The sequence below is a fragment of the Galendromus occidentalis genome, unplaced genomic scaffold (assembly GCF_000255335.2).
Source record: "Galendromus occidentalis unplaced genomic scaffold, Mocc_1.1 scf7180000077284, whole genome shotgun sequence".
Taxonomy (NCBI): Eukaryota; Metazoa; Arthropoda; class Arachnida; order Mesostigmata; family Phytoseiidae; genus Galendromus; species Galendromus occidentalis.
This window is the reverse complement of record NW_003805272.1, coordinates 723,134-746,853: the sequence shown is the minus strand read 5'-3', so window position 1 is coordinate 746,853 and position 23,720 is coordinate 723,134. Positions and strand designations below refer to the sequence as shown.

General features: G+C 51.1%; 2 protein-coding genes across 2 annotated transcripts; both read left to right on the top strand.

Moving 5' to 3' along the window:
• Positions 1–4,395: 4,395 nt before the first annotated feature.
• On the top strand, positions 4,396–7,201 carry LOC100908640 (uncharacterized). The gene is made up of 2 exons (XM_003742087.2): positions 4,396–4,676; positions 6,209–7,201. The coding sequence occupies exon 2, from the start codon at positions 6,217–6,219 to the stop codon at positions 7,129–7,131; it is 915 nt and encodes a 304-aa protein (XP_003742135.2). The 5' UTR covers positions 4,396–4,676; positions 6,209–6,216; the 3' UTR covers positions 7,132–7,201.
• Positions 7,202–17,105: 9,904 nt separating this feature from the next.
• LOC100902304 (uncharacterized) lies at positions 17,106–23,487 on the top strand. Its single transcript, XM_003742125.1, has 4 exons — positions 17,106–17,294; positions 22,533–22,697; positions 22,990–23,145; positions 23,395–23,487. The coding sequence occupies exons 1-4, from the start codon at positions 17,106–17,108 to the stop codon at positions 23,485–23,487; spliced, it is 603 nt and encodes a 200-aa protein (XP_003742173.1).
• The last annotated feature ends 233 nt before the right edge of the window (positions 23,488–23,720 follow it).

Below are 23,720 nucleotides of genomic sequence, written 5' to 3'. Positions count from 1 at the left end.
CGATATCCGCTCACTTGAGCGAAGAAAAGGGTAGCTTTTTGAATGTAGGAGACTTTCGGAAGCCGAAAGATCTTGCTGGAAACAATAGGAAGCGACGTGAGCGACGTCCACCCACCGAAAGGAAACCCGCCGCGGCGAGGCTCGTGTCCGGTGAGGGCGCATCGCTTCAAGAAGCGCAGTTCGGACCCTGCGGGTACAGATAGAGCCATGACTCCGGTGAGTGTTACTCGAACTTGCGAATTCGATGAAGCTTCGCAGTCGGAATGGTATTTCTCCGGACTACTCGAGCCTTATCCAAGTCGGCTTCTCCTTCCAGATATTCCAGACCGCTCTTCTTCTCCTGAGCGTAGCTTCGAGCCAGGCTGCCGACGGCTACTACGGGGAACGGCAAGTCGCCGAGTCGATGCTCCTTCCTCAAAGTCACGGCGTCGTCGAAAGAAATCAATGGCGACGATCAGTTCTCCCGATGGCGAGTTCAGGCTACCGTTCTGCACGTCAACTCTCTCTTGGGAAGTACGCGACCTACGAAGCTCCCCTGAGATCAACCGCCGATGTACTCCCCGTCCCTCGTAAACGCTACGGATTGCTTGCTCGTCCAGAGGACCATCCAAGGAGTCGTGCCCGAACATCTTTCGAATACTTGCCGGTTGTGAAGGATCGACGCAGTCACCGGAGGAATACCCTGTCAGATTACTACTACTGATTCGAGAATGTTCGGTTCGGGGAATTCTAGTTGTAGATCGATTCGGTGTACTTGGAGCCGTAGATTGTCCGGTTGGGAGCCCTCAGCGGGCCAGATTCTACGCTGATTGGAGATTCCTGTCCAGAAAGACGGATCGCTTTGCTGGAGGAAACGAGCCCGTAGCATCTGGCCGGCCGCAGGCTATCTTCATTTCCTCGGAGGAAGTATTTATACGCCGACAGATTGGAATGCGCTACGAATGGATTAGAAATGAATAAAGACGAAAGTCCTCCACGTGTGATCGAGTGATAATTTTCTTTGGCGAAGATCGGTGATACATCCGGGCTGCCCCATGCCTACACTCACATAGGAGTCCGGTTCCCGGCTCGCGAGGGGCTTCATGGAACTAAGAGCGAAAGTCACCGACCGGTGCGTCCGCCGGTCAGCGTCGTCGACAACGAAAGCGGCTAGCAATTATGCCCATTGTTTTCAAAACCGGTGGCGGCTGCGTCTGAAGTAACCGGAAACACTATCGTTCAGTTTTTTTCGCTGCCAGCCCCGTTAGTTCCTGTTGATAAGGGGAAACAATTACGCTCAGCTGGCGGAATTAATTTCTTGGAGACTAATCATCGAAATCGTTCGTCCGGACTTCTACGAGTATTTCGGTTCGAGTCATACTCCTCTTAGCTTCCCGAAACGCTTCCAGAGAGCATCTTGTGATGCTTTCCCTCGCTCCCTGATTTGTTTCAGACAGTGAATCTCCATCGGATCCAATGCTAGAGTTCAAAGCCCCTTTCGCGATTCTCGAAGTCCGATGAGTCGGAATAAGTGAGGAAGATGGGCACCCATTACGGCTCCGGCTGAAGTCTCCCAGGCACGGAACCCTCGTGCCTTCGTGGGCTGAATTTGTCGTCGGGTGAAAACCTTCCAAACCTACATTATCCGATCTTTCGTAACGGAAGTAACAGCTATCGTATCAGAAATGAAGTTGATGTAGTCCACAGTAGCGTACCGAGGGGTGGAAGGGGGGGGAGGAAGGCGGCCCCGGGTGCCACCGATCTAGGGGCGATGTTCGGTTCGTGGTTTCACAGACAGTATCAAACTGTGGATCTTTGCCGAACTTTGTGATTCCTGACCAGAAGCTCTGGGGAACCTCCAATACTTAATGCTTAATTGGATCCTCGACGAGGATCGATCGAAAATGATCGTCGATGCGATTCCTTATGCCAATGATCTCTGCGCGGTATTCGGGATAGAACGGGAGAAACGCGGAAGGAGGAGAGGGATCTCAACACTCACGATCAGCGAAGAACAGGAAGATATGGCATTCTTCCTAGAGGATGAGCTTCGCGAGGACATGACTCCGTCCATCGACAGGATCTCACGGGAGAAAGCTGCAAGATTCCATAACTTCCGGAGACTCGTTTCTAGAGCCAAACAACTTGTTGGCTGACGAATTCACTTGGGAAATGAAGAACGACGACATTAATCCTGAGAAATTCCTGAACGGAAGTGTTTTTGTCACTGTGGGTGTGTATATCTTGCCTCAGAGAATAAAAGTTAAGGATAGAATGAAATGAGCTTCATAGCGATGGGGAATAAGTCTCGACTCAGGTAGAGAACTTCATCGGGCAGAGAGCTTCGAAGGGAGAAGGGGGCGCCATTTTCAGTTCTCGCCCCGGGCACCATCCATCCTCGGAACGCCATTGGTAGTCCAACTAGCGAGCAACGGCCTCTGCGCCCCTGATAAACTCGCATCACTCTTCCATTGATCTGTGCCGAACTACGCCACGGTACTCCTTAGCGTGAACTTCGATTGCGCTCCGTGAAGTCCCCTTCCTGGAGAAAGGCTGGCCAAGCGGTGAGGCTCCCGCAGGAATTTTGAATAGTCGACGGGGAAGAGCGAGTGCAAAGGGGACAGATGTATCTAGGGACAGAAATTCGGGCGGCATCTTCACGGCTACCAATATCTGTTATGCGAGGTATCTCGTGGCTCTTCTTCACTTGATATTCAGAACTGAGCATTTTAACCATCGAAATATAATCAGTCGGCTCCACGCCCTGACACGAACGGCCATGAGAACAGAAGACGAAGCTCTGATTCCAACCTCGAGACGATCGAGATGTCACCTGCCAGTTCTCCCTCTTCCATTGATAGGGTTTCACCGCATACTCAATCAGATAATCTGTAAAAAGACCCAAGTAGCACTGCGTGGTCGCTTTAGCCGTCTCCTCCGCGGGGAAGCTTCTCGGCATTCGGGCGACGAGCGCTCTGTTCTACACGAGGAGGAGCGTCGCGGATACATTCTACCTACGGAGGCAGTTACGGGAGGGCTCCTGACAAGTACTCTCCTTGGAGCCTACGCTCGTCCGGCCGAAATCGGAACCAGCCTAACTTACGGCATTCCACCTCGTGCCCCTGATCACCCATCCGCAAGAGCGATGTGGGCCTAAGGCAGTCTCCCGTGGACGGGCAAGCGCGGAAGTGCATCGTCTCGGCCGAGAGCATCGGACTCAGGGACAGGGGCACGATAATCGGTGGGAAACTCGGACCAGAATGCGGTTTCCTGTATCGATGCATCGCGAAAGCTTGCTTTTCGTCAGCCGGAATTTCCGCTGCTCGTCCGAAGACACTGTATCGAAGCCTGCGCGGAGGGCTTCACCAGATCAGAAATCCGAGTTCGGTTCCTCTGGGCTCGGATTCTGCAAGTTGTCAGGACATCGATCCCTTCAAAAGCAAAAGCTCCGACTCCGGGAAGTATAGGGCGATCCGACCTAAGAAGGTTCATCCTTGACGCGGGAGCCTCAGTGAGTTCAATCAGTCGCTCTGCAGAGTCTGACACCGATTCGGGTTCATTGCTATACACCCACAAAGGAAATGCGCCCCGAAAAAAACAGATGCATCTCGTTCCGGAAACTCCTGAGGCTGACTCAAAGAGGGCTCGCTTCCATACTAATAAGGAACTTTCTCCCTCGTTGTCTGTCACAGTCGCGATATCCCTGACTCGACCGTAGGTTTAGCTCATTCAAGAACACCTGACTTGCCTCGTGCCGCTCATCACGTGTAGATCGCGCGATAGGCGGAAAAAAATTTGGGGACCAAAAAATTACAATGAGGAACTCGCTCAGCCATTCGTTCATTCTGCTGACACAGCAAACACCCTGTGCCGCGTCTACGGGGAAGCCATTCGTGAAGATCGGGGCTTCGGAAAGCCTAGGAGCCTACGGGGACGAGTCTAATCCTCAGTAAAAACGTCATTGATGTACTGTGGTCTTGCAGACACAAGTTTCGCACTGTCATGCTTCCCCAGGAGTATGTTCTCGGATCATCCACAGCCTTCGGAGATGAGGTAGCTATCGGTGTGGGGACGAGCTTTACCTATCTGAATTTGCAACTTGTATGCGTGTAGGTCCCGCTCTGCGTAGCAGACATTTTTTCGTGGGGCCTCTTCCGGAGCATATCGCAGAACGCTCGAAATCAGAAAGCTTTGGCAGCCAGATTTTCTCCTTGACGATCTCGACAGATCAAGGACGTGGAACGCTCGGAAGGCAGATGGTCGCTTTCGCAAATTGAACACGGTACGTTTAGCTGCGTGGCGAATCGGGTCGCCATTTTCGGCGGCGAGCAGCCGCGCGCGCGCACCTTGTAGACTGGCACGATTCCGCTCTGGATTGATACCCATGGGAAGGAATCGTTCTCGGAGTTCGAAATCAGATGTGTTCGTGTGTCGTCAGGCTGAGAGAAAATCTTTTCCACGTTTGGTGCTCATTACGGGCCTGCGATTGAGCAAACTCGTCCGAGCAAGACACGAGGAGGATCTAGTGGTTGAGCGGTGGTTCGAGGAGTCTGTTTCGGAGGGTTTCTCCATTCGTGGAGCGTCGGATCGGGAGAATCCCTGAAAACATGGTATCGGATCCCTGCTGCTGATCGATAATTGGCGAAAGAATAGTCGGAGGAGACAGGGAGAACTTCCGTGTCCGAGTCCTCCGCACGGTTAGTTGATTTCCCAGATACTCAATTCGGATTGCATTATCCACAAGAACTCGAGCTCGGTCTATTCGGGTGCTGTTTCTCAGATATCGTCGGCTCGGTGTACCGGCGGAATTCGGGTTCAGGATTATTATCTCAACATGAATTGTGTCTTAATATTCGGGTCGGCTAGTTAACCCCGGAGCCCAACAATCAGATGCCGGCTCAACTCGTTTTCTAATCGAACCTTCGGCAATTCCGAAATTCGCTTGACTTCCCACGGCTCAAACCGCGGAATTCCATGCTAGAATCAGCAGATAATATCGAATCGTATCCGAGAGACCCGGTGGACATTATCGAGTCGCGAGTATGGGTGGAAGCACCGTTCGAGTCCGTGACGAGAATGTCAAAGAAAGAGGAGTGAGGACTTCGGCAAGTCCGGTGAAGTCCCAATTTGATCTGCCAAGCCTTCACACAGACCTCGTACGGAGGAGTCATACTTTCCAAAAGATTCACGACTCTCAGTATCCGATATGTGTTCTTATCATGCATAGTTGGAGCCCCCACCCGTTCCCCGTGAGCGCCGGAGCTCCCTCGATCACGCTCCATCTGAAGAAGATCGTCTGGAAGCTGATACGATTCGGCTTAGCTGATGGTGTTTACGACGCACAGAGAGAACCGACCCTGACGACGATGGCTAGCAAGGAAGAGCGTAGTAGATCAGCTGATCGGATGAGAACCAATAATGATGGAGACTAATTGAGGAATGATCTGATGCTTTGAGAAAGAGTTAGGTACTCTCACTTGGAAGCTCTACGTTAGCGTAGGTGAATCCACCTCTTATCGAGCAAGTCGACGAGCATTCGATGACTCCTGAAGTGGCTGTTCACCACGAGTGTTGGCATCTCCCCGGAGAGCTTGGAAAAGACTTCTCTGGGAGAGGGACATCTGTCCGTACAAATCTCTATTTTTTTGAGCCAACAACAAGATATCCGCTCGGTGAAGATATGCTCCGCTCGGTGAATCTCCGATGCTTCTGGATATAAACGAGGTGCTCATTTCGCTCGATGGGAGTTTAACATTAGAGTGCCTCGAATCCGTTGGCTCATGGATCCGCCAGGTGAGACTCAATCGAATGTATTGAAACCAGTGACGATATTGCATTCACCGACAGGGCCTTACTGAAGTCCTTCCCGTTCTGCTCGGCATCCAGAAGAAACCTTCTATCATCGCCGGGGAAATATCTGGGAATGGGAGAGACACCACGAGAACGAGCGGCGGAGTCCATCGGGCATTTCGTATCGAAATCAATTTTCTTCTGCTTCTTCTCGGGTTTATACTCCGGAGGAGCTAGGGAGCTGCGTTTTGGCCGAGCTCGCGGTGACCCTCATTGGTCCCAAGTGGGAGCCTTTCCTTGAAATCCGCATGGAAAAATAAGCAAAAAATCTTGTGGAGAGGGGGAAAATCGGTGACGGAAATCCCTAGCGAATGAAAAGTCGCAGATCGATTTTTGATGGCAACAACTTCTCATCGTCTCTTTTTTCTCCATATTCCAGTCGCTCCGATGGCTGAACAGTATCCTGGTCATGGAGAAGGGATCCACATCCGCGAACTGCGACCGGAGGAAGTGGAATCGGCAGCAAAATTCTGGTTCGAAGATCTTGGATTCGACGTTGGTGTGCGACTCTTCCAACGATGGTACGATCAAGATCCGGAAGCGTTCCGATGCATCGTCGACGAAAATGGAACTATTGTGGCCACGGCGAGCGCCGTGAGGCAGACCGAGGGGCTCTACTACATCGGCACTGTGGGCGTCGATGAAGCGCACAGGGGTCGGGGGCTAGCGAAGCGTCTGATCCGGAGCCTACGGCGTCGCGATCCGAACGCTAATTACGGCCTGAGCGCCGTGCCGAGCTACTTGTCTCTCTATGAGGGTCTAGGCTTCCAAGTTGTCGAGCAGCCTTTCGCCCACATTTACAAGGGAGCGCTCCGAGAGCCTCTCAAGAAGACACAGCGTCCAGAGGGAACGGAACTGCTGGAGATCTTCAACGGACACCCGAGGTTCCAAGAAATTGAGGACTACGATGCCAGAATACACGGCTACCGACGAGAATTAGGGAAAACTCTCATAGACGATGAGGACGGCGTTGTCTACGCGATGGTGCGTCGAGAGAGAATCATTGGTTTCGGAAAAGTCCAGAGCAATCAACGAGATCAGGGTGCTTGGTTCGGCCCGGTATATGCGGATGACGACGAATCTGCTCAATACATATTCTCTCAGCTGTTGGAGCGCTTTCAACGGCAAGCACAAACCTCAATCTATGTGATTGTCAGTTACCTAGCGCGGCACTGGGCCGAGGAGTTGAATCTACAGCTCATAGAGAAGTCACCACGATGTTATGTAAACGTAGATCAAGTCCCCGCGATGCTTTACCAGCATTTGTATGCCTTCGACTCGCTGGATTTCTCGTTGATGTGAAAGCTCGCATTCGACCACTGTGCTGAAACTCAATTCAATATCGTCGCTTTCAGACGAATGAGATTAATATTCGATCTGGGGTCGTTCTGGATCGGAAGCCTTCTCAAGATATCAGGGGCAGCATTCCTCGCGAGTCTCTGCATATATACAGAACTGGATATATACAGAACATATTAGTGTAATTATTAGGTAAGCCCTGGAATGAGTGATAAATCAGGCCTCGGAGCATGAATGATATCGCAACTAGACTCCTCACTACCCGGGAACGCAGTAATGGCGCTCCTCAAGGATGACGGGACGCTATACATCAGGCATGCGGTCCAAGGGCGCAAGAGATGCAGGCAGATGAGCGTGCGATTTCGAAATTCTGTCAAAGAGGGTCGCAGACGAATCGAGCCCTGATGACGATGATCTTTGCTTGAAGCCGACGATAAGCCAGAACTCTCTCAAGCATCTCTAACGTCTTCACACTGGCTCAGTCAGCTGACCTGGTCAATAAGCTTCGCCCTGCATCTAGCAGTGACTTGTCGCTTCCTGCCGCCTCATATTTCGATCCCCGTCTCATAAGGTGGAAACACCCAGCATCGGTTAGAAAATTTCCAGGTTTCAATTCCGCTGAAGAGCTGATTGTTCGTCGCTTCCCCCTCGCCTTCCCCGAGTTTGGTGCAGGATATGAATTCCGACAATTTAGGATTGCTCTACAATCTGATGAGGGACTCTTCATGCACGGAGGGAGACGATGGAACACCTGCATTCGGTGCTTGTACGGGACCACGGACGAAAAGTACGCCCGATAAATATACGACAGAGCTCCCGAATTCTCAAGTCAAACCGGGGTCGAGTTATTCGTCGGCTCCAGAATGAAACCTCAAAACCACTGACGAGAATTTTGAATACCAAGGAAGGGTCGGCGAATCATGCCTGAGTACAACGATACATTCGTCAGTCGTGAGTCGTGAGTGACGGAAAGTAGCCGCGATTCCGCTGCGCGCGAAAACGATGTCTGGGAGGCACATCAAGGATTTCGGAAGTACCTAGTCGAGTTCAATAGGATGGGTCTTCGGGGGAAATAAACGGGTTGGAAGCTGATCGTGGAGTTGGAGACCGCAGCCATATTCGAGCTAATCGACGTTGTCGCTTAAGCCTCCGAAGTCGAAGGACCCTCTGCACTCCTACAGACTCCGCTCATTAAAATTAATTAATTAATTAATTAATCAAAATTAATTAATAAAAAAGGAATCTGCCTCCTTGACGACTTGCGAATAGCGAAGCAGAACTAAGGACTTTGACCGTCAAATTCACGGCACGCATCATTATTTTCGCATCGAGACTGTCGGAATGACTTTTGACTACGACCGTGTGTCTCGAATAATTGCGAGAGAGGAGAAGATCAATGTATTTCGATGAATGCGATCGAATGTTCACATTCGATATTTTTTTTCCGTTGTGGAAAAAATCAATATGAGCTATAATTAGAATGAGCTGAAACACCGCCCGAGGCGTTAACTCGGAGTTTCCTGGTTCTCTGATCGCGGCCGACGGAAATGCCAGCCTTTGCTGGTGTTCTCCTCGGGAAATCTCCCATCTTCGCCAGTCGAACTCGAAATTACAGCTCTTTGAGAGTGCCTGGGCTGATCGCATCTGCAAGAAGAAACATTGAAAACTAGAACACTGGGGAATGACGAGACACTATGCTCTGAAGATTTTCTGGAGAATCCACGACGCGTATTTTCATGAATTTGGAGAGGCGAAACGCGAGACCGCGTCGTCAATCGTCAAGTCTGATTTCGGTTCTGATTTGGAAACACCGCGATTCCTGATGCTATCAGGAGGGAGGTGACATCGGTAACATCCCGGTCTCCTACCATAGCTCTGAGTGCTGGAATGCCTGTGATCAGTCAGTTCAACATCGCATGCACCCATCCGTGGTTCTTCCAAAAATTGCGGATCAGAACCCCGATGAGGCCATGGCCATGGGGTCAAAACACCAAGCAGCTTCTCACCGTTCGAATTCAGTTACTCGCAGCCCCGTTGCTCCGATCCCCTCGAGGAGCAAGATCGAACGTCGGTCCTCAACAAAGATGTAAATGAGTTGAACTCGAACAACAAAAGCTCAAAACTCTTCTTCGCCGGACTTTCTCCACTTCCTACCCATTCCTCTTGACTTCCGAATCCTTCCCCCACGGCAAACAGCAAGGGACGCTCTGGAGAGCTTCGAAAACCCGAACATCGTCGGAACAAGACGCGGGAAGGATGAGCTCGCCGACCGGAAACACAGGTATACTCACGATGAATCGTCGGGCTCCGTGCGATTCTGGCCTTTCGAGTTCAAAGATGAGTGCGATCCCGGTTGCCCACGGCTGTGGTAATCGGCCGATTCATTGAAGTGATCGGAGAGCATATTGATGCAGATTTCGAGGCGACTATTGCAAGCAACATCGAGTCCAGACGAAAACCCGCACTACGCAAGATGCTCCCGCCCAGCCGCTCGATAGCTCTACGGCAGGTTCAAGAGTCACAGCTCAAGGATGTCTCCCAAAACACCAAACTATAGAATCGAGAATCAACTGACTGCTGGGCGCCATCTCAAGCGCAAGCCTGTCCAATAGGCCGAGCCTCGATAGTCTCGCATAAAGCTTACGTAACGTGCCGATGCGAGACAGGATCACCGGGGGATTTCTCCTACGTGACTCGGGCATCGGGGGCGAGAACCGCATCTATCTGTTCGGCCGACATGCAGCGACCGGCTGGATCGCTTATGTGCAGGGACTCTTCGTGAAAGAAACTTCCCGTATAGCCCCGGAAAAATTCGCGCAGTAATTCTTCATTTTGACTGAGAGCAGGCGATCGCGCTCTGCCACGCTTTCCTCCCGAACACATCGGAAATACCGTACCGCCGCCTGATTGATATGGTCATGAGAGCCTTCCCGGCGCTGGAGCCCGCTTCGATCGCCATGGATTCAAGATGGCTGTGATCGACGCTTTCATCGCGACTTTCCCGAATGCAGAAATTACGGTCACTTATCCCATTTAGTGAAGAAGTCGTAGAGGAAAATATCGTCCTTGAATACCCGATGAAACGCTACAACGCGGGTTCCAGTTTCTCGCTGTGGGCTCGATTGATCCCGCCGATGGTCTCCTTGAGGGACTATTTCTTCGGCAGACAATGAGGGCTCCTCTAAGAGACCTTCCGCCCCTCATCACATCCTTGTTTTGGGGTAACATGGCGAATGATGAATGTGGCCTGACTTGACGTTTCAAAGTTTCCCTCACTCTTGAAGTTTTTTACCGTCGTGAGAGCAGAAATCGATGACACATGTTGCGACTCGCGCCGAATCATTTTCCGCGCTGAGTCGTCTAGTTACGTCTCCAACGCTTAGGTACTCTGAGCCTTCAGAACTTCTCCCATTCCTTTTGGCCTCAAGCTGCCGGCTCGATCAAATTTCCCTCGAATTTCGTTCGCCGAATATCGCTGTGCGTACAACTATGCATCCTCGGTATGCTATGAGCTACGAAGTCATGCTCGATAGATAGAGAGTCGAGTGGAGAAGAATTTCGATTGCACCTCAACAAAATGCACCTGCCACTGAGTGAGTCCCTGATTTTTGAGCTCATGATAGCGCTTACGGGGTTTACCGGTGATCATCCGGCCTTTGGGGAGCAGATCGATGGTCTCCGGAAAGTACAGCCTCTCAGGGATCTGCGATACACCCGCCTCGTTGGCGGTGACTCACCACGGAGTGAACGCAGAAAGTATTTGCCCCGTCGAGCATCTCCCCTGATCATTGTCACCCGGAAAATCCTCGGAATCCCGTTCGATAGTTGTGCTAAATTGTGATTGTGCAACAAAGTTCCAAAGCGATTCCTTTCCGAAAATTTCTGTGAGTGCATCGAGTCTGGCCTCGAGTTGTCATGTACCCGAATCTGGCGGAAACTCCACATGGCGATGAAGTCCGCGGAGACGGAGCTTAGCTTCTCACAAGAGGAGAGACATCCCCGGAAAGGGATGAGATTTGCACCATGTGGAACCAAGCGACTTCAGCCTCAGGCAGCAACGTCATGAATCCCGGGCCACACTTCCTAAAGTCTGGCGGTATTGTGATGAACGATCCTCCGGGGGTTCGTTGCGCGTACAGGAAACTAATCGTTCAGACATGAAAAATCGCATGACATCAACGACCAGTATTAGAAATACCTTTCGCTAGCGATCCCGGAGAGGGACCGCGGCTTATCGGAGTCAAGCCCTCCTCATCGCGCCCGTCTCTGTATAAGGTGAGCCGATGCACATAGAGAACTCTCTCGATTGAATCAAATCTCGATGAAAGGGAAACGAGCCTCAGTCGAGCTGGAAAGAGAACATGGACCCGCGCATGCGCGGTCAGCGACTGGAAGAGTCAAGGCGCACCACTCAGTCAGTGGCAGACAGAACCTTACCCTACAGCTGATCGCAGCTCAGAGAATTCGCATTGGAAATCGATCGATCGATGGAGAGTCGAAGACCCACTCGTGATCGATCCCGACGGTGTTATCACGCTCGTTCCGACTCGGTCAATAAATGTCAGTAATCAGCCATCCTCGCGGTTCGGAAGCTCTATCTTTCCAGCGCGTCCGGAAAGTCAGTTCAATAGTCATCTGTGCGGAGCAGTGCGTCTAGAGGAGGAGCCCGGAATGTCTCAATTGTGCTTTAAGGGTTTTTCGTCGGTGTAGCCGAACTAATTTCGATTCGCTGAGCTCCCGATGACGAAATTTCACCACGGAAGACAGGTGCTTCTCGAAGTGTAGCTGCTTGGAGCGTTAGTTCATCCAGTCTCCCTGAGAGTATTGTGTATGAATGTCGCTCTGAAGGAGATAAGCGTCTGCATCCGCGGGACAGCATGAGTACATAGTAGTGGGCGGCTGGACGTTTTGTGGGTGCAGCCGAGGACTACACCGGGCGTAAATCCGAGGGCGAGTGAGCCGAGACTGCTGTCCTCTGCCCTAATACTACAGTCCCTTGTACACTGACAAACAGTGGACCGGATCCAAACAATCAATCGCAGCGAGGACTTGGATAGATTCATTCCTCCAGTTCTTCCTTCTCATCTTGGCTTTTCAAAAGACCAATTTTCTAAAGATATACAATACTCCGCAATCGGTGGGTTCTCTGGGCACAGAGAGACCTCCCAGGCCCAGGTGTCAGCTGCATCATAGAAGCGGTATGCCGATCCTCCCGGTCTGAGTCCGAGATCGTGAAAATCGACCATGCTTGAATCTATCCAAGATCGGAATACATTCAAATCTCCTTACAACGGAAACCGTCACAGCGGATTTTCAGCACGCATGAGTGTACTATCAATCCCCCAATTATTTCCCCGGCTCATTCCTCAGATGCCCCCGGCGGGAGGCTCCTATTGTAGGGGGGCTTCTGATTTTTCAAGAAGGACCTCGCGTCGGGGAAGCGATGACGGAAACGTGAGGAAGGCGTGTCCTCGATGTGGAGATCGGCGATCAACACACAACAGCAGCAGTCTAGATGGAATGAGTATAAGCTCACACCTTATCTCACAATGTTTACAAGATCTAATTCGATGATAAGAAATCCGAGCTGAACCTTGCATCAAAGGGTGAGGGGCTTATCTTCCAGGGCGGATTTCACTTCGTCGAAAGCCTCACCGGAGGAGGAGGGGGTCTAGCTGCTATCGAGAGGGGATTGGAGAGGGACTTTGATCGGGAAGTTGACGGAAATCGACTCGAATTTGGATGTTGAGCCAGATCGATCGAACAAGTAATCGGAAGAGTCTGAGAATGCAGCAGAAAAAGGGAAAACAAATGAATATTTCCTCAATAATCTATTTTCCCCTGCGATCGCTCGTTCTGCTCTATTCCACGGTTCGTCGCACTCGTCGAACCATTGATAACCTCGTCTCTACATCCAACTGTCCGGCTATCCAACTATCCAAGGTTGCTCATCTGGAACTGTTCCGTCGGCGTTCTCTCCCTGATTTTAAGGGAACTCGGTGAACTTCGGTACCTCGTCATCAGAGCTGAATCATGGTTTGGAGGTGGCGATGCGCACTGTGTTTCGCGAACCAATATAACAGGTTGTTCGTCCATGTTGGGGATTGAGTGTCTTTGGATGGATCAGGTCGCGCCGAACGACTGCAGCCATCTCACTTTAACGCTCGGAAGTTCCCGTTTACAAGGGTTTGACAGGATTAAGCTTCTCCTGCCCGAGCTCCGACGTGGAACGTCCCTTGATCAACCTCCTGATTTTAACCGGTACAATAATTATTCCTTCCGGGTAACTTCGTCCATGAGAGTTTTCTCCGATAGAAGCTCTGCTTTTGAGAAGATTGGGTCACAAAATACTTCCCATTCCCTACCTGAGAGCCCTATACCTATAGCGTAATCCTAAGCTGATTGTGAGACCTGAGACCATCATCGGGAAAGGTTCGTATGGCCCCGTTTTCGTTCTATGGTCTGGTCCGGGTCACCCGAATTCCCGGTCTCTTCGGAATTCTTAGCGATCTGGTTCGATATTAGGTACATGCTTTTAAAATAGGAAAGCGCCGGTGCCATAAATGTGCGTCGTCGACAAGCGGCTCTATCAGCTCTTACGTGCCCTAGAACGAATATCGCTGCAGGTTCCGCGAGCTCCGTATTGTCTAATAAGTTCAAATCGCTCACTAGATCTTAGGAGCGGAATCTCTCCTCTGGAATCTCAGAATCGATACGGTCGCTGCAGTCACGAAGTTGTACCGTTTTATTCAAGCGCGATCATTACCCTTGCGATCTCCATGATTCTGTTCCGATGAACTCATCTTCGTCGCCCCCTTCTCCCCACCAGTGTCCACTTCTCGCAATACGTCGAGTCGGCTCCTGTCAAATTCAAGATAAGCCCAGCGTTGTCTTGTACTTCGGGTCAACCAGGAGTCGAGTAGCATTACGGTCTAGTACAGGGTCGACAGACAGCGATGGGGCCTTCCCACGCTCCGTCGACGCTGAATAAACATTTGACCCGCTGTAAGAGCGGGAAAATCGCTTATTGAGGCTTGCCATCTTTCCCCGCCATCAGTGTTTTAAAGGTTTGTTTGAAGCTGTCTGCGGTGAGCACCGCTTCATCCCCTCCCGTTCACTGGGATGGCGAATAATTTGCGCAATTGAAGTTCTTTGAAATCACGAATGCTTTTGTGTGGGGTTCATGAGCTCCGGCTCCAATCGTTGCTATGTTCTTGAGGCTTCGCCAAGAGGGGGAGGGATATCGGATCGAACAGCAAGGTACCTATATCACCCAGCATAGTTGCATTTGGTTGGAAGGATTCATCGCATCTGGGCGTTTCATAAAGTCTCCAAGCAGTATTCTTCGACGAGTAGCTGAGGTACTAGCGAAGCGGCTCCCAGCTTGTTTGATCAGGGCGTCCTCCCCAGCACAATGAAAGAAAAAATAAACGTGATCCGAGAGGTTTGAGCCACTTGTCTCGCTCGAAGATTGAGCCAATTTTCTCCAATCTGATATCTTTCGGGAACCAGACTTTCCCTCGGCAGACCAAGGGAGCCAATACGCGCCACCGAATTTCCCGCTTGAAATCATCGGTGTGAGCGTATCGGAATCAGTGAGGCTCCCGCTTCGAGGAATTCGAATTCGGTTGAAATTGGGACTCCCAGGGAACGGGGAGGGAGATAATGAATCATCGCCTATCCAGCTGGAATTCGGTGTTCGGCGGGGGATACATCTGGATCTCATGATCGTTCTGGGAGGGACCGATCCGGTTACGCCGGAGCCCGAGAGAGTTTTTCGCTCCGAAGTCATCGTTCCGACGTTGACGGATGCAGGACCTTTGTTCGGCACTTTCCTCGTCCCATTATTCCTCCGATTGCTATCATCGTCATTATTATATTGCGTTCGAACACAGCTCGGTGACAATATCAAGTGGTTCCGCCTCAGCTCTCTCAAACCAGCCGTCTGTCCGTCGGACTGTCTGTCTGCCGGGCGAACTGAGTGACTGACGGACTGACTGATGGGAGTAGTGGTGGTGCCGCAGCTCACTATACCGTCAGTCCAAGCATCACTCTGGCGAGCGGACAAGTCAGTATCAGGTAGACAGGCAACGCAGGCAAACGACAAAAACGTTTGATCATGCTGCTGGAAGTAAAAGTTGTTCTGCCTCGCGTAACTTACCACACCCATAGCGAAACGGCGACTACCGGCTATGGAACGCTTTCGCTCCGGGAAATTTTCTCAAGTTTACCTCGAGTCTGAATTCCCCGTTGCAATGGATTTCAGGTCACGCAATGCGATTTCCTCCGCTAATTCGGGGTGCCGACCTTCTCCGAGGGATTGCATCAGACGCTTCACGGAATGGAAACAGACTCGTTGTAAGGAATACACGATCTCCCTGCGACAAAATGAGAAAGTTTCAATGCTCGTTTTTCCTTTCCCGTCCCAGATTCTCTGCTGGGAGTCCTCGATCCTTCCGATCAAAATCGAATTTCTCCTCCCACATGAGCCGCATTCTGGAAATTATGATACGCGGGAAAAATCGAGTCCCGGTCGAGGCTCCTGTTCGAGGGAGTCACTCCCCCGGGGCGTCACTACGTAGCCCAGACTGGAGCTTCGTGGATTCCCACGTTTTTCTTTCTGAATCGGGGATGCGGTTCCCCGAAGCCCGTTATTGAGATGCGAAAGCATCAGGAAGCGACGTGATTGATAAAGTTTGCATGGCGGGGCGAGTCGGTGAACCTCGGTGCCACTCAAAAAATGCACGGCCGCCCTTGTATTTGGTGCAGATCACGGATGAATCTGTTCCCCATCTCAGCGAGAACACTCTGAACAGGGAAATCTGCTCAAAACAGCGAGAAGACCGCGCTCCTTCCCTAGTCTGGCCGGCGAGCTGATATTTAGAGTCCCTGAAGTCTGTCGCGACTCTATAAGTCCTATAAAAAAATATACCGCCAATGGCCATGATCTACGAATATCGAGCGCCAAGCTGTAGAACGATCGGAGACATCGATAGGACTTTCGATGACGAATGATGCCGTCCGAAAATCGTCCGAATTTGATTGCTCGAATTTGGCACTTCCAACCAGCAACAATACGTTCTTGTCAGCTCTCCAAAACGCTCCAGCTCATTGGACAATTTTCCGATTTTTATAGTGTCCCCTTCTGAATCTTTCCGACGTGAAGAATCGCGGTTCGCTGGCTATTCGGGGAACGATGCTCCGGGATGCAGGGCATCATCGCGAACCAATCGGTGCTCGAAGCGATCGGTTCGCGAATGTTTCTGTATTTTGCTCCGGGTACGTGTCTGCTCTTCTGTGGAGAATACCCGTGTAAGAACAGGGGTGAATATCATCGAAGCAAAGGAAAAGGAGTCTGAGTTACGGCCGCAGGCCGGCAGAGGGCTCTGACGATGACGTAGGAGCCGTCTATGGCGGCGGGAGGCGCCCGACTCGCCAATTCTCGCAGTGCGCTGTGCCGTAGTCGTCGCTTGTCTGTCTCTACAGCTGTTAGTTGGAGAAGCTGCTCGTACCGAACAGTTGCGTCTGGCTCCCAAGTGCCGCCGACTGTTTTATTATTTGTAGACAATCGGGCAGACGGACCGACTGTCATCAAGACAGGACGTGCTTCGCTCCGCAGGAACGCGGGAACCGTCACCCGAGGATAACGTCAATTCAACCAAAGAGATCTCGGCCGAGAGTGTGTGTGTGTGAGTGCGTGTCAGTGAGCTTCATCGAGCCGTCCGCCGGAGCTTCCTATCAGAGTGCTTGATCGATCAAGATCATTCTCGGATTATTTCTGTAGATCAGTGTCAACAGAGTGGGAAGTCAAACGCAAGGCACCTCCACTCAACGCGTGAAGAAGTTCGAACGTGAAAAATCGAGCCTACGTAGAAGCATAGAAGACGGTCAGCGGTCGCAGCGAGTCGGCGAACGGACGGCTCAGCGCGAAAGCGTAGGACTTCATTCGGTTTCGAGTGGGACTTGATCGATCCGAAATGGCTGGACGGGAGCACGCACTTCACATGCAGCATGCGGCCGCTAATAACCATCCGCAATCTGCACGGATGACCTCTATTAATCTGAAGCCGGAGTTCACCGAAGGCCAGGGGCCAGTCGTGACGTTCACGAAGCTCAACGTTGAGTACTTCCGCACCATTCCGGGATGGCTCAAATTAGCGCAGTTGGTAAGTGATTGTCGTTTTGCTAGGAGCATAATTTTAAATACGGAGTAGGTTACTTATTGCCGGAACGGACAAATTCCGAACGAGAGAATCACCATTACCCCGACCGATGTCCGTGCGTGGAGCGAGCATTTTCTCGATGCATCGCATTCCAAGGAGTCATTCCCCATCGGCTAGGCCGTCGGAGAATCGAATGTCTCATGAGAAGGCGTGCTGATGCATGAGGGACGTAGAACACAAGGGAACAAGCTTGAAGTCACTCGCTCCACCCAGAAAAAAAATCTTTGTCACTTCGAAAAAAAAAACAGCCCCGAGATTCTTTCGAGCTCAGAGCTCTTCACGGGTACGTAGGGGAGATCGATTCAGGAATGCCACTATAAACCTCTGCTGAAGCTTTCCGATCATGGCATCGGCGTCCTGAGCGACTGCTTATCACGAACCAGATCTGATGGCTCTGAGCGATCATCCCGCTTATTTTCCACGGAGCCGCAGCTTTTCTCTCGCTTGTGGTTGATAGCGGTAGCAGCAGAAATTTGTGATCCTGTTTTTTCGTCAAAGCCTCGTTACCATTAAACGAGCTCATACAGATAAATTATGGGTTCACTCATTCCGACAACGCTAGAAATGAGCACTCAGATCTATTATGAGCTTATTGGGATTAATGACAGCTCCCCGAATCGATAGTTTGTTGGCATACAGCAGGCTATTGCTCTGCTTGTAGCCATGTGACCGCCAACTACCGCTCCGATCGACATGGCTCTAAGTACCACTGACTAAGCAGGGAGTGAGACTCTTCCTTAGATTTGTGAGTATTGGCGTGTTCGAATGAGCGAGGCGCCGAGGAACAAAGCCGGAGTGACGCATTCCGATCTTCAGGTCGACGAATCACGTAGGCTGTACCTCTTGTAGACGGGTGCGTCCTTATATTTGTCCGAATGCTGCGTCAATGTTAGTCAATGCGTCGACGAGCGTCGATAGGTACCGACGATTTCGCGAGTGACAACATGTTTCGAATCGTTGCGTAGACGAGGACGGATCGACCTTAGATCCCAGCGCTGTACCTGGGAGGGAATAGGTAGGGTCGGTTGGACCTTTTGCTCAAGAGTCCGGCACCGCCCCGCGATCAGAAAATCAAGTCTAGTGTTCATTCCTGTAGAGCAGTTCTGGGCTGGGCCGGAGTGGAGTCCTGGATATTCTTGATCCCTTTCATAGGAATACCCCCGCTCGAAAAAAGCAGTAGCTGGTACAATACTCCACTCTTTCGTGGGACGGATCCCACGGAAAAACAAGAGGCGCGGTTCATTGGGACATGAGAGAGGGGATGGACCCCGTGAAGCTGGCAAAAAAAGCGACAGCGTTCAAAAACAATGAGTCCGGAAGCGCTCAATCCCCAACATTGCTCATGGCGCTTCCAGGCGGTGGCGAGGCGCATTCAGCCGGATCATCTGTCGAGGAAGCTTCAGATGGGGAACTTTCCATGGTTTACAGGTTGGATGTTCAGCGACACTCAGGAAGGAGCGTAATCTCATTACGCAACTTACTAGATATGATTGGTCGCGCTTGCCTGCCCGCATTACTAAAATGGTCTGGTCAGAGCCGTGTTTAGACACAACGATCCTCACGCTGATTGTAGGAAGGAACGTTTTTGAGGAGCTGGGGAATGGGTTATCGTGAGTCCCTCCACTGGGGTGGATAAATGAAAGATATCGATCGAACAACAGCGCCGAGTATTCACGTTCAGCTCAGATTCTGGGTCACTAGCTCAGATACTGCTTGCGTGGACGGATTCCGAATGCAGAGGAGCCCAGAGCTCGTGCGTTGGATCCTGCGAAATCGACAACAGGAGCTCAAGCTACGCTCCCTGCTGCTCGAACCATGTGCCTTTGTGGAATTGAATGCCTCCCTGCAGCAGCAGCAGCGCAATACGGACTTTCCGGAGCCGTGGGTTCGGAGAAAGAAATACGATTCACAACGGTGATACTTTTTCGGGTCGACTCCTCCATCAGCGTGCAAAATTCAGCGACATGGGACGGGACGGACGGAAAACCGGTTTCCGAAAGTAAGAATTTCCAAAATGAGATTATCTGTTCGCAGGCTCTGGAAGGGGATTCCACCTCCTTTCCGAACGGTTCGATAGCTCGGTGCATAGAATAATTATTGAGAGGTCGCTTATTGTGAGCTGCGTCTCACTCGAGCTTTCCGTTCACTTAAATAAATTGCTCGCTGACGAAAGAGTCTGCTTCGAAACTATTGCCCCATCGGCAACGCGATTGATAACTGGAAGGGTCTCTGACATTCTTTGTGCTTCAAGAGATCGATGATATTGCCGCCTGAATTACCTGTTTCACTCCGTAAAATCGCTGCGGTTCGAGAAATTGAGTTTATCGGTGCACAAGAGGATGCATCTGCGGAAATTGGTGATCGGTGAGATTCACTCCTTGTCCCGCGAGGGGAATGTCAAAGTTGTTATTCTCCATCGTTCGCACTGTGCGACGGGTCGATTCCGATTTTCCGAGAATTTTCTCAGCGTTCCACAAGTTGGCAGCCGGACAAGATGCCCCGAATCCGAATCATGACGATGAGGTGTCGTCTTCTCGAGTCGGAAACGATTTCCAAAGTTTATTCTTCTCACTTTGACGATCTGCATTGCTCGCAATTTACCCTCTGGCTAGTGTCTTCATTTGAATTGAGCTCTTCTTCGGTTTCTCATGGCTTGTCAATCGAAATCTATTGTGTATCTGTGTTGAAATAATTTCCACGGCCTTTAACGATTTTCCCGGCGAGACTCGTAACTCGGATCGATGCCATCAATCGCGAGAGCTTCCCCGGCAACAGAACAATCGAATCACCGTGTTTCCTCGGCCAAATTAAGGAGGGCACATGTGCACAGATTGTCGCGTTCGCAGAATTTCTCCGATGAATCGTTTATCAAGCACTAAACTCCTGATATTCTGGGAATCCAGCGGTCTTTCTACGCTGCCCGCTAGCCAGGAGGTACCAGCATGCACCCAAATCTAGAGTCTGTCCCCGGCTCTCGTGATCGCTTACGGCTGCGATCTCAGTCTGTTCGTCAATCAGCGAGGATGCTTCCGCGTTGGAATGTTCCTGATCGAATGATCCAGTTTCGAGCGGTGGAGCGTGTTTCTCCATCTTCAAAGATTCCTGACGCGCGAACACAATCGAATAGCCTTATGAAAGAAAATAATATTGTGGCTTCATGATGAGCTTGATTCACATCAGTCGTTTTTCCCACATGGAGCTATTTCTTTCTTTTTTTGCGTCGGTGAAGGGAAGTAGCTAGCTAGCTTTCTTGCTCGAACCATGCTCCATCCCGGGGCTCTGACCCAACACGCGAATGGGTGGGGTATCCTGTTGAAGTTACCGAGAAGTTTGTGAGCGCCGCCTGCTTTTATAGTCAGCCTACCAACTTCAAGTAGACGAAAGAACTCTGTCAGTCGCTGCGAAATGAGGGATCTTACCTTTCTACGGGCTCCCTGTCGTTTCCGGAAAGCATCGGTGCGAACTGGCACGTCGGGAACTCGAAGTGACGTCGACCGAGGGCCGAAACTTTGTCGAGCAATTCATAAGCGACGAAGCTGCTCCCCCTGTTCATTATTTCCCGCCATTCGATCATGACCCGAGCCCTCAAGGAGTTTGCTGAGCGTTCGCTACTTCGATGTTCTCATTGCAAAGCCGAGGAGTCGAGCTGCGAATCCAGGAACGCTTGACGTAAAGTACCACATTTATTTAGCATAGAACCATATTCTATTTTTAATTCAACATTTCAATTAGAACCCCGTGATCCGACCGAGATCTTCGATGAGAGTCGATCGAATCTACCTCCGATTCCGGAAAATACAGGCTGAGGCAGTCTCAGCCGGAATCCGTTTTTTTCTCGCGAGTTCTGGGCTTGACCGCTGCCGAATTTCCGAACGGAGTCTTTCCTAGCTCCTTCCATTCGGTTCTTCGTGTCAGGCTGGAGCGTCGCGGGAGGATTCCGACACCGTCAGGAAGGATAAGACATTGCACATCAATCTGTGAAGAATCCACCGAGTTTCATGGAGACTCGAAGCATCGGAAGGGAGCAACACCGAGCGACGGCGGCCGACCTCGATCAGCGTCTAGACCGGCCAGCTCGGTTGGTGAGTCAGATCTCATTGTGGGCCGGACGGTCGGCTGTTCGACTCATTCGTCTGTCTTAAGAAGTCTTCTTCTAACAAACGCGGACGCCCATTGTTCACAGCGAGTCCTCAAGTTCTCCCTCTCACGCGCTCGGCACAGTCACAACGTGTTCTGCTGTCGGGGTGAAAAGAAAAAAAGGAGGAAAAAGATAGTAAAATGGTGTAGCGACATCGGTAAGCGTGGTGATGATGCCGTCGCGTGTCACCGCGTAACTTCCTCGATGCCGTTCCTTCTTCCATCGCTTCATGCATGTCTCTGTGCAGAATTTCCTGGTGCAGGTCGTTTTCACATTCGGCCGCATCTATCGACCCAGCAGTCAATCGTTGCCCGGTCAAACGGCTTTCGGAGAAGAAAACAACTACTAATTATGCGACTCGCTAAAAGTCGCATTACCGATCAGGAAATTCAAATTTCCCGTGAGTGACGCTCACGAGCCCTGCTCCTCCGCCGATGTCAACGATACCACCGACGAGGCGGAGGGGAATCGTCTCTCATCAGCGTTGAACGTGATCAGGATGAGGCGGACTAGGAAACGAACTACGACAATAGCAGGATGCATTCCGACCGTGGGCAAAATACTCGAGTCGAATCGTTGAATCGAAGGAAGAATAGGTCAAATTCCAATTTATTCTTGGGGACTTAGCCAGATGGACAGAGAAATTTATATAGAAGAATAGGTACGCGCAACAACAACGCCACCTGAAGCCATCGCCTCCGAATGGAGCCCAGCCGTCCCGCCTGCAAGACGGCGAGGAAATAGAATTCGAAACATAAAATCGCCCACGTGGAAATCGTCCTGTACTTCTATGACTCTTCGGATCAATGAGGACAAGAATCAGATTTTCCTTCTGGACTTGCCTCTGACCGAGCCGTTCGTGACTCTTGGAACCGGGGGCCCGGGCCCGGCGTAAAGCCACGCTTACCACGACGTCGCGTTGCGCCGGCCTGTTGAGTTTCATGCTCTCTCACTCGATAAACCGTCAAATCCGATTCTCGAGTCTTTCCCTGACGAAGAATTTGGATTGAATGGATTTGACAGTAATCATTCTTCTTTTCCAGCTCATCGGTGTCATTTGCCTCGGCTGCGGATCGCCGGCTTTGTTCGGCTTCGCCAGGTTTTACATCTTCGTCGCTTCGGTCAGCTTCATCTGCACGGCATTGCTCACACTGGCGAAGCTTTTCAGCATCACGATTTCGATTCCGAAAGTTGAATGGACCTTTGCGGTGAGTACCCAGCTTTGCTCAACAAGCTCTTAACTCTCTTCCGGGAGGTTTCTGGGTCCGCTCCGGGGTTAGGAAACCCCCAAAGAGAATCGGCTGGAGGCCCCTCTGAAGCAAGACGATCGACGCAGTCCCATCACTGGATCAGTTGGGCTGCACCGTTTCTCTCGTCTATTTTCCCCTTCATCTAATTATTCGTCTATCATCCTGCGTTTTACGCACGAATGAACAATTCGCCGATCCTCCCCGACTCGGATGATTGCCGCAGCGCTGAAAGCCTCTCGCTCTTCTCCAGGAAATGATTTACACCTTGGTCTGCTGCTGTCTGTGGGTCCTAGCTGCCGTGCTCGAGCTGGCCATTCCCACATCGAACTCATTCCGGATATACGGACTGCTCGGCGAACAATTCAGGAACCAGTATGTCGTCGCCGGCATCTTCGGTCTCTTCCAAGTGAGTTTCATCCTTCTTTTTTCCCGCCAGACCACCGGTCTCTTGAGCCTCGACCATTGCAGCAATTGTCTGGCGTCGATTTCGAATATGATGAATCCATGAGGCTCAGGACTGGAAGCGATCGAAGTGACGTCCGTGACAATCCTTCTCAGCATGAGAAACTTAACCCCAGAAGCGAAGAAACATGAAATACGACCACACACGAAGCTAAATGATATTGATCACCTCAATAAAGATTGATATTCACAGATGATCACCTACGGCGCGGGAACGTTCTTCCTGTTCGTCGAATGGCAGGCCTCGAGACCCGCTCCCGCTCCGACCAGCATTCCGCAATCGTAGTCGAGCTTATTGAGCATCGCACAGAAATTTCTTCGAATCTTCCCTCAGCGGAAAAATATCGCGGGGAGCTTCAAGAAATGAGCGTCCGTCTGTGTACTGGAACCGCCCCTTGGTTGATGAAACTGTTCGTCCATGGAAATCCAGAGGAGCGATCACAGTTGATCGCCCTGAAATCCATGCCAAAATCGTTGTCAGGGAGCAGACCTTCGCAATCATTCAGGAAACTCGTGATC

What these genes read in the sequence shown, in the direction of transcription:
- LOC100908640 (XM_003742087.2), top strand. Translation starts at nt 6,217, where the DNA reads ATGGCTGAACAGTATCCTGGTCATGGAGAAGGGATCCACATCCGCGAA.
- LOC100902304 (XM_003742125.1), top strand. Translation starts at nt 17,106, where the DNA reads ATGGCTGGACGGGAGCACGCACTTCACATGCAGCATGCGGCCGCTAAT. An exon ending in AAGTTGAATGGACCTTTGCG is followed by an intron (nt 22,698 to 22,989) that starts GTGAGTACCCAG and finishes GCTCTTCTCCAG; the next exon opens with GAAATGATTTACACCTTGGT. An exon ending in GCATCTTCGGTCTCTTCCAA is followed by an intron (nt 23,146 to 23,394) that starts GTGAGTTTCATC and finishes TGATATTCACAG; the next exon opens with ATGATCACCTACGGCGCGGG.